We start from the raw sequence: 10,683 nt of genomic DNA on the forward strand, positions 1-10,683 counted from the left end.
ACAGAGAGGGACACAGCTAGAGAGGGAACAGAAGTAGAGGGACTGGGAGAGGGAGAAGCAGGCTTTCCACGGAGCAGGGAGCCTGATGTGGGGCTCCATCCCAGGACCCTAGGATCATGCCCTGAGCCGAAGGCAGACGCTTAACGACTGTGCCACCCAGGTGCCCTAAAAGGTGTTAGTCTTGAGAAAGAAAGGATGGTCACGTTTTGGTTAAAAGGAACTATACCATTAACAATAATGACCAAAATCAAAACAGAAAGATACCTAGGAAGCTTATAATCATATTCAGAAGCTGAATACTAAAAAAGACTTTTATAGTTGGAGTTTTGTTATGTTCATTATTTTTCTTCTTTCAGGTATTATAGCTTTCCTGCACTCTCTCTCTCTCTTCCAAAACAAAACAAAACAAAACAAAAAGTTAAAGAAATGCTTATCTAGATTCCGGATAAAGAACTCCCAGTCTTAAATGCTTACAATAAGGGCTTCCAATATGTTAATAAGTAACAGCACCGGAGAAGGCTTTTTATGTATTATGAATGCAGTGTACTGCTTTGTAATTTTTTTCCTTATCATAAAAGTTTTTGCTTTTTCAGTCTAAAAGTGAAAAATACATTATTACTATTTGAGAATACATTTTTTTTCTCTCAATTCAGTGTCAAGACACTACCCACTACTTCTATATATTTATAACATTCTAAGAGAAATAAATTACATTAAAACTATTAAGGTCTTAAAAAAGATGAACCCGCTATGAGAAGGGAACAATGTACTGTCATGAAAGGAATACCAAACAAATCTTTCACATACACATTTTCATTTCTGTTTTGAAGCATACCCACTTAGAAAATTAATCTCTTGAATAGTGAAAGTACCCACTATTGCATTACTAGGGACCCCATCCACATATTTTACCTCCATTTTCATTTTTTTTATAAAGACTTTTATTTATTAATTTGACAGAGAAAGATCACAAGTAGGCAGAGAGGCAGGCGGGAGTGGGGAAGCATGCTCCCCGCTAAGCAGAGAGCCCATTGTGGGGCTCGATCTCAGGACCCCGAGAGCATGACCTGAGCCAAAGGCAGAGGCTTTAACCCACTGAGACACCCAGGCGCCCTGCATTTTCAATTCTAATGGAAAACTTTAATCTGATTTTTAAATACCATAAGTTATTATATATTCATAAAGTAATTAACTTAGAAATATTACATAGGCACAGATAAACGTAATGATGTAATTTACAGGCACATATATATCTGAAGTTTTTCTGGACCCAAGGAATTCTTTCTCATATAGCTGCGGAAAATGAACACCTCGGTCCCCAGGGTCTGGTGACACCAGAGCCTTACAAGTACTGAGAATTACAGAAGACCTTCTTTGGTCCTTTATGTCTATTTGAAATCAAGAGAAATTTTCCAGGATGCTATCATTTTAGAGACTGTTGAGATAAAGAAATGGAACACGGATTCTGAAATGTACTGTACTAATTATATCTAATCAAAGGCACTAGACTCAATGTTCTCTAAAAACTCAATAAAAGAGAAAATCTAAATACAAGAGAAGGTATAATATCATATTAAACATAAAAGCACACAATGGAGCAAAACAAACATTCAAATTATTTTCAGGTGTTTCCAATTTTATTCGTAAAATGGCACAGCCTGAGTTGGTGATCAAAATGCCCCATAAAACAGAACAGATACATTACCTCTTCTCATTTCATCTAAGATCAAAGAAAAAGAATATATGGTTGAGTAAATGAAGTGAGGAAGCTATTTTGAGACTAGACAATAGAAGATGCAGAGTTATGGAGAGGAAAACTAAAGAACAAGAAAGCAGAAAATAATGTGAAAATAAAAGTAAAATTAAAAGTATATGAATTTTTTGCAGCTGAGATTAGAAACACTGAAGACTAAACTGTCCCAGAATCAGAGGTTTTCTGTACTGAAATCTATGGGAAAAGTAGGTCAGGCATATCTAAGACTTTCAAAGTAGTAAAGCAATAATAACATGGAATTATCAAATGGATTTTGATTGTAGTTACAACTGATAAAAGCATGGTGAGTGTATTTCTTAGTTTTGTTGCTTTACTGTCTTATTCTTTTTGATAGTTTTACCTATTAGTAGTTGATCATCTATTAAGGCTTAAGTTTTATAAAACACAAAGTACATGAAAGATGCATATACAACATAGTTCTCTAGGTTTTTCAAAAATCCAGTATTAATTTTCCAGCTTAAATACATTAGCTAAATATACTAACAAGTGATATTCCCGGTCATTCTAACTGCATTAATTTAAAAGGGAAGAGGACCATGAGGCAAGTTATATGAATAAACTTGGAAGGTACTTGACAAAATGGCCATACCTGTTGCTCTGTAGTCAGGTAAAATGGGAGTCAGTTATGTCCCTTTAATCTATCAAAGAGTTCAGTTTGAGTATTTGCCCCTTTTTGTTATCTAGAATTTGTCATTATTTTTGGCAAAGCAAAGCTATCGGACTGTGATACTTTCAGTTTTCAATTGGTGGGTTGTTTTTTTTGTTTTGTTTTGTTTTGTTTTGTTTTTTTTTTGTTTTTGTTTTTTTTTTGGTGGGCGTAGATTTTAATTATTCTCATCTAAAACCTTTGGCAACATGTCAAGATATTGCATTAACATGAAATCACAGCTGATACAATGTTTCAATGAAATAATATGGTTCTAAAGAGTACATCTTTAAGACAACAATATAGCAATAATTATATATTAATGCATTTTAATTGAAATGCTTTATGAGAAATAGGAGTAACAAAAGTAAGCAGAAAAAATTACTGAAGGTTTTCTTACCTCTGAACTGTAGTTACCAACTCCTTTTCTTTCTTCTTCTGGCATATTAGCTGTGCCTCTTTTTCCTGACACTGCTTTTTGATCTCTTCAAGCTTTTTTTCCATATCTAGGAGAGTCTCTTGCAAATTCTTATTTTTTTCTTCTAGAACCTGAAGCTAAGGAGAAAATTCACAACATATAGAATATTAAAGGTGTTAGTGTTTTCAATTATTATTAACAGGCTTGTGGTTAAAAATCACACTATACTTTATCTAGGGTACTTTATTTCCTCCTTTGTGTGTAATGAGAGCTAAGAGAATGAGATTACAGAGAAGAATGGGGTCAAAAATTTCTAGAAGACCAGGGTGTGCCTGGGTGTTCCAGTCAGTTAAGCAACCAACTCTTGGTTTCAGGTCAGGTCATGATCTCAGATCCCTGCCTCAGGCTCTGCATTCAGTGTGGAATCTGCTTAATATTCTCTTTTCCCTCTGTCCCTCACCCACCATGCTCCCTCTCTCACTCTCTAAAATAAATAAATAAAATATTGAAAAAAAATTTTCTAGAAAGAGAGAAAAAGGTAAATAATCTCAATTTGGGGATATTTTTTAATTTTCATTTTTAATTATGGTAAAATATGCAAACAAAATTTACCATCTTATCCATGTTTAAATGTACAGTTCCATACTGTTTAAGTACATTCACATTATTGTTCAACTAATCACCAGTATTCTTTTCTTCTTGCAAAACAAACTGTATGCTCATTAGCAACTCCCCTTCCAGGTCTGCCCGGGGCCTTCAGCAACCACACCTCGACTCTCTGTCTCTATGAATCTGACTACCCTAGGAACTTCGTTCAGTATTTATCTTTTTGTGTTTGGCTTATTTCACTTAGCACAATGTATTTAGGCTTATCCATGTTTCAGAATTTTATTCTTTTTTATATCTGAATTATATGCATATGTGACATTTTATCCATTCACCCATCAGTTGAAACTTAGGTTGCCTCCTTTTGGCTACTATGAGTAACATTATTATGAACATATGTCATGTACAAACATCTGTTTGAGACTTCACTTTCAATTCTTTTGGGTACATACCCAGAAGGCAAGTTGATGATAATTTTTTTAGGAAATATAGTTTTCCATAGTGGCTATACCACTTTACATTCCCACCAACAGTATAGGAGGATTCTAATTTCTCCACATTGTCATCAGTGGTTTCTGTTTTTTTTAATATTAATCAACCTAATGGGTATAAAGTGATATGAACACGTTTTTAAATCGGTATTCCTCTCTGCTGCTGCTCATACAAACTCCTGTGATACTTCTTTAGTTCTTTTCTGACATTATCCTCTCTTATTCTTAAATGCATAAATTAATATAAACAGAGAATCTACTCTAGTTCTAGAGTCTGTACAATAATGACACTCCATGGATTAAACCAATGATTCTCAACTGACAGTGATCCCCCCACCCCAGGAGATACTTGGAAATGTTTATAGACATTTTTGGTTTTGGGGAGGAAAGAGGGTAGGAGCAGTGCTATTGGCATCTAGTAGGTAGAGGCCAGAAATGCTGTTAAGCAGCCTTTAATGCACAGGACAGAATCCCAGAACAAAAAATTATCCACCCTTAAATGTCAATTATGCTTAGGTTGAGAATTTCATGATGAGAAAAACTGAAAAAAGGACTAAACAACAGGTTTAATAGATTTGTAAATAAGATTTCAAGAATACTGGCTTGACCAGAGTTGTAGAAAGACTCAGGTGAGGTACTGTTAAGAAAGAAAAATGGCTGGAATAGGTCAGAGGAGTGGAGACCACAGACTAAAGTTTAAGAATTCATGGTTATTTACCCCAAACATACAGATGTAGTGAAAAGAAGGGCCATAGGTACCCCAATGTTTATAGCAGCAATGGCCATGGTCGCCAAACTGTGGAAAGAACCAAGATGCCCTTCAACGGACGAATGGATAAGGAAGATGTGGTCCATATACACTATGGAGTATTATGCCTCCATCAGAAAGGACGAATACCCAATTTTTGTAGCAACATGGACGGGACTGGAAGAGATTATGCTGAGTGACATAAGTCAAGCAGAGAGAGTCAATTATCATATGGTTTCACTTATTTGTGGAGCATAACAAATAACATGGAGGACATGGGGAGTTAGAGAGGAGAAGGGAGTTGGGGGGAAATTGGAAGGGGAGGTGAACCATGAGAGACTATGGACTCTGAAAAACAATCTGAGGGGTTTGAAGTGGCAGTGGGGGGAGGATGTTGGGGGAACCGGGTGGTGGGTATTAGAGAAGGCGTGGATTGCATGGAGCACTTGGTGTGGTGAAAAAATAATGAATACTGTTATGCTGAAAATAAATAAAAAATAAATAATAAAAAAAAAGAATTTATGGAAAGGGTAAGAAGAATGAAGAAAACAAATCAAATATCTGGAAAGATAGTAAAAAAGTCTTATTGAGCCTTGGAGAATCATAGAGAACATTGGGTAAAGTCAGAACTGTGGTGAACCCCTGTGTGTTTGGAATGGAGCTGTCAGACTGGTTTAGAAACTGCCTTTTAGAGTACAATGTTAAGTAAAAAGTTAACACACAGATTTCTTAGGAAGGTAATCATATGTTAATAAATAAGAAAGATAAACTCATGCTTAAAGTTTCTAATTAAAGTTTAATCCTCAAAATAGCAATTAAACACTTAGATTTAACATAATTAGCCAAATATAGAACAAAAATTTTAAATTATAAAAAAATTATGAAATTTCCAAAGGGTCAATTTAAGAAAGTAGTAGGCTTTCATGTTATTTAAAAATGAGCATTTTAGTTCATGTTACCTGTAGACTCTGACTCTGTACATCATCTAGAGTTGGAAGATCAGCCAGATACTTTTCCAAGGTCTCAATTCTTCTCTGCTTCTCTTTGTTTTGTTCGGATTCCTTCTGGCATTTCTTTTTCAGGCTACTGATATATCTATCTCTGGTTTTAAGCTAAAGAAAAAGATATTGAATCTTCAGGGGCTTTGTGGCATTAAAAAAATAACTAAACCAACAGATCTAGGTTATAGTTAAGGCTACCACCAACTCAAGTAAGATTCACTTTAATTCATCAATTCTAAGATTCACATTTTTACAAATTTTCATATCACTGAAATCAAGAGTTCTGTGTTTGTCTGCTTTTACAACTGATGGCATCTTATAAAACTGCCGTGGGCTGGCTAGAAATGATGATAGAGTTTTTACTGCCAGCACATGTGCAAACTTGGTCAAAGCTATTCCCACCTCTGTCATTTCAACAGTATGTACATGTTGCAACTATATGCTGAGTTTAAATGATGTTTAAATTACCTTAAAAATGTTACATTATAATTTGGTGTTGAAAACAGTTACTGAGTATCCAGAAAAAGAAACAGAGCCACAGGATATAATTTTAAAATCAGTGAAGTAAATATTCATCTCTGGAGAGAGGATTCCAATTACTTATTTCTTACAAAGCTGTATCCAAATATTTTATGTGACTTAAGAAAGGAAGATACCTACAAGTTACTAAAGCTGTTTTGTTACTGATTTGCTAAGAAATTGCTTATCATGTACTCAAGAAACACAATCAAAGCCAGGAGAACTTACCAAAATTACCAGATACTTGGGAAGAAATAAGGGCACTAGTGAGACAAACGCATCCTTCGAGCTAAGACTACCGTTAAGGTATTATGTCATAATTGAACATGCAACATATTTTCTTACTCAATATTACATATAATAAAGGTGTGCTGCACCAACGATGTCATTTTAGGATTGATGGAATATGTTAATTGAACACCTAACTGAATACACACACTGTATGATTCTAATAAATGCCAATTTCTCTAGGCTGCACCTCAGACCTATGTACTATTTTTTTTCCACCTTTCTACTTAAAAACTACTATCTTTAAATTTCATATCATATTCAAAGTTCTTTAATATTTCAGCTCAAATATAAATAATATGTGTACACAAATAGCTACCTAAAAAGTAAACTTTAGACTCTTACTCACCTTAACTTACCAGTTAAGTTCTAAAATCTAGAAACTTACAGGGTTCTAAAATATTTTTACAGCCTTTTCCCACATACACCAGGGAAATAAGTGCAGTAATTGCCAATATAATGGTTTGCTCTCCCAAATTTTATTAACACTAACACTTTGCACAATCTAGTTTCTTTCACGCCTTATCTAATTTCTTTAAAGTCCAATATAACAACTTTTATTATAACAACTTCAATTAGAAAAATAAACCACATCTCCTTTTATCTATTCATTCCATCAATAACATTAGGATCCAGTTATTACCTTGGGTAAGGAGCAACTCTGGTAAAACTGACAAATCCCATTATTTACTGGGGATTTCTCAGGATTAAAGGCCAGTGTGCTGGTGTGACAATTTGTGATCTAATGGAACTCACAGACTCCTGACCATTATAATGACCTGAAAGACCACATAATACAATTCCCTTTTTCTTTTTTCACTGAAGTATAATTAACATACAGTGTTATCTTAGTTTCAGGTGTACAGTATAGTAATTCAACACTGTGTACATTACTCAGTGCTCATCAAAATAAGTGTACTCTCGATCCCCTTTATCTATTTTACCACTGCCCCTCTCCCCCCCAGCCTCTGTGGTAACCACTAGTTTGGTCTATGTATCTCAGAGTCTGTTTTTTTTTTTGGTTTCTTTCTTTTTCTTTTTTTTTTTTTTTTCATTTGTTTTGTTTCTTAAATTCCACATATAAGTGAAATCATATGGGATTTGTTTTTCTCTGACTTGTTTCACTTAGCATTATAATCTCCATGTTCATCTTTGTTATTGTAAACAGCAAGATCTCATTCTTTTTTACATTTGAGTAATATTCGGTGGCACTTATATATACCACATCTTCTTTATCCATTCATTTATCAATAAACACTTGAACTGCTTCTGTATCTTGGCTATTGTAAATAATGCTACAATAAACACAGGAGTGCATATGCCTTTTTGAATTAGTGTTTTCATTTTCTTTGGGTAAATACCCAGTAGTGGAATTACTGGATCGTCTGATAATTCTATTTTTAGTATTTTAGGGAGCCTTCATACTGTTTTCCACAGTGGCTGCACCAATTTGCCTTCTTACCAATAGTGCACAAGTGTTCCTCACCATTACTTGTTGTTTCTTACATTTTTGATTTTAACTATTCTGACAGGTGTAGGGTAATATCTCACTGTGGTTTTGATTTTAATTTCCCTGATGATTAGTGATATTTAGCATTTTTTCATATGTCTGTTGTAAATGCTACATCTAATAAGGAGTTAATATCCAAATACACAAAGAACTTATACAACTCAACATCAAAAAACAAATAATATGATTACAAACTAAACAGAGGATGTGAAAAGACTTTTTTCCGAAAAAGATATGTGATTCCTTTTTTGAATATGAGGTCCAGAGATCATTAGTAACTTAACCACAAGTCACTGAGACAGGGGTAAGTAAGATTTAGATATAAATCATCTGACTGAAAGGTCAACATTCTTTCAATTCTTCCCCACTGTACATAACCTGATTTCTATACTCTAGCAGCCACCTGTGCCTGGACTCCCCATTGATAAAGCCTGCTCCTGCCTTAGCAAATGACCCTATAAGTTACAGAAATAACTAACCAGCCTATTTTTACTAAAGGCTCCCTAATTCATTTTTATTTCTTTAAGTGTCTTAAATGTGATACAATGATGTCCTCAAAAAGCATCCAATAGAATAGGTTGATCATGATGTCTTCTATTACTCAAAGATGTCCTTGTTTTCTTCTTTATCTGTGGCTGGTCAACTGTCTTTTCTGCTGTCAGGTCAGGCTTGCTGCCTTTGATCACTAATCTCTGCCAACAGCCTCCTACTGGATACTATTTATGCTACTTGTTGACTATAAGTTGATTACACATGATCACTGGTCTTTTTTTTTTTTTTTTAAGCCCTTTGCAGATGAAAAGCTGTGTGTGTGTGTGTGTGTCTGTGAACTTTCAAGTTTTATATGTTGATTACTAAAATCAACTTCAGTAATTACCTCTAGGCAAATAAGGAATCACTAATAAATCTTCCCTATTCTATTTATAAAAGGTTAGGTTTTTATCCTTTTGAAGAGATACCATTTAGTACTGAAATTATTCCTAGAAGGTAATAGGATGGCTCTGTTTTCAGAAAAGGTTTACAAATGAATATATTTTTCTTCATCTTAAATACAATAATTAGAACAAAACAGACTACTGAGGAAATGTTTTCCTCCAGGCTTTGTTTTGTTTTTAGTAAATTATTATTAGAAGCAAAAAGCATTGGCTGAAGATTTAAACTGTCTTAAAAAAAGGAAACTCTTGAATTTTACTCCAAGCTTTTCAACAGTTTCTACTTACATGCGACTGAACAAATTACTCAACTCTTCTTCAAGCTTCAATTAGCTCATTTTTAAAAGTGGGGGTACAGTATTTATGCCTTACGGTTTTTGTGAAGATTAGTTAGTATTAAATGAGAAAATGTATTGAATATACCTTAACATGCTGTCTGGTATATACAAGAAAAAATTTATCAAAGAGTAACTTCCATTGTTGCTGTTATCACATTAAATGTTTTCCTGTTGTAGTATCAGTCTTGATCAGGATAACAGAAAGGCAATGTAGAATGAAACAATGCAATCCAATCTCTTGTGGGTCTAACATGCTGGTCAGCTGATGCATTACCCATGAGTTTTTTACTAGCATCTATACTCCCTTCAAGAATTCAAATCATCTCCGTGGTCTCTGACACAAACTCAACCAATTAAACCAACTACACCAACCCTCCTTCTTAATTTTTCTGTTCTACACATTTCCATTCTCAACTGCCTCACTCCACAGAGAGACTATTCCCCTTTTCCAAAACTAATTCCTCCATCTTGGCATCTGTAATCAACCCTTCCCTATTTATCTCAGGAATTTGCTCTATCATGCACTCCTCTGACATCTTTAATTATTTCTACTTATTCTTTCATAGTCCTTTGCTGGGCTTACCTCACTCTTTTCTTCCCTCTTGGCAAAAATCACTTGAAAGCATCCATCAATCCAACCATCCAACCATCCATCCATCCATCCATCCATTCATTCATTCCCTATGCCAGGCACCACGAACAGTGCTACATATGCTACAGTGACAAACCAATACACCCCTGCCATACTGGAGCTTACAGAGAAAAACTAAAACATAACGATTATACAAAAATCGTGGTAAGCACTGAAAAAACAAACAAGAAATGCTCTGAACATAGGAAAGGAGGAGTAGGAGGAGAAAGATATTTAAGATGAGACTTGACAAAATAAATAGGTGACTGAGTAGTGGGAGAAGACAAGTATTTACCAGGCAAACAGAAAACTCTGTGTCAAGACTCTTGGGACCAGAAACAAACCATGACCTGTCTGAGCAGCTACAAGCACCACACCGTGACTCAGTACACTAAGGGGAGACTGACAGAGCCTAGGGTTATATAATTAGACAGGGTCTTTTTGGCTATGGGAAGAATTTGATTCTCATTTTTAAAGATAACACCCAGATGGCATGCTGGGTAATGTAAGTGAAATGACTGCATCTTTCTTTTAAAAAGTTCAGTCCTATTTGTTATGCTCCACAATTAAGTGAAACCATATGATAATTGACTCTCTCTGCTTGACTTATTTCACTCAGCATAATCTCTTCCAGTCCCGTCCATGTTGCTACAAAAATTGGGTATTCATCCTTTCTGATGGAGGCGTAATACTCCATAGTGTATATGGACCACATTTTCCTTATCCATTTGTCCGTTGAAGGGCATCTTGGTTCTTTCCACAGTTTGGCGACCGTGGCCAT

At 34.9% G+C, this 10,683-nt stretch overlaps 1 protein-coding gene across 2 annotated transcripts in view; it reads right to left on the reverse strand.

Moving 5' to 3' along the window:
* Positions 1-10,683, reverse strand: part of CEP85L (centrosomal protein 85 like) — a 182,153-nt gene that overhangs the window by 27,435 nt on the left and 144,035 nt on the right. For both annotated transcript variants that reach the window (XM_059400619.1, XM_059400617.1), the window contains exons 7-8: positions 5,643-5,795; positions 2,821-2,975 (exon numbers count right to left, since the gene is read on the reverse strand). In XM_059400619.1, the coding sequence (XP_059256602.1) occupies positions 2,821-2,975; positions 5,643-5,795 (308 nt within the window). The remainder of the gene's footprint in view (positions 1-2,820; positions 2,976-5,642; positions 5,796-10,683) is intronic.

Source organism: Mustela nigripes, chromosome 5 (genome assembly GCF_022355385.1).
Source record: "Mustela nigripes isolate SB6536 chromosome 5, MUSNIG.SB6536, whole genome shotgun sequence".
Lineage (NCBI taxonomy): Eukaryota > Metazoa > Chordata > Mammalia > Carnivora > Mustelidae > Mustela > Mustela nigripes.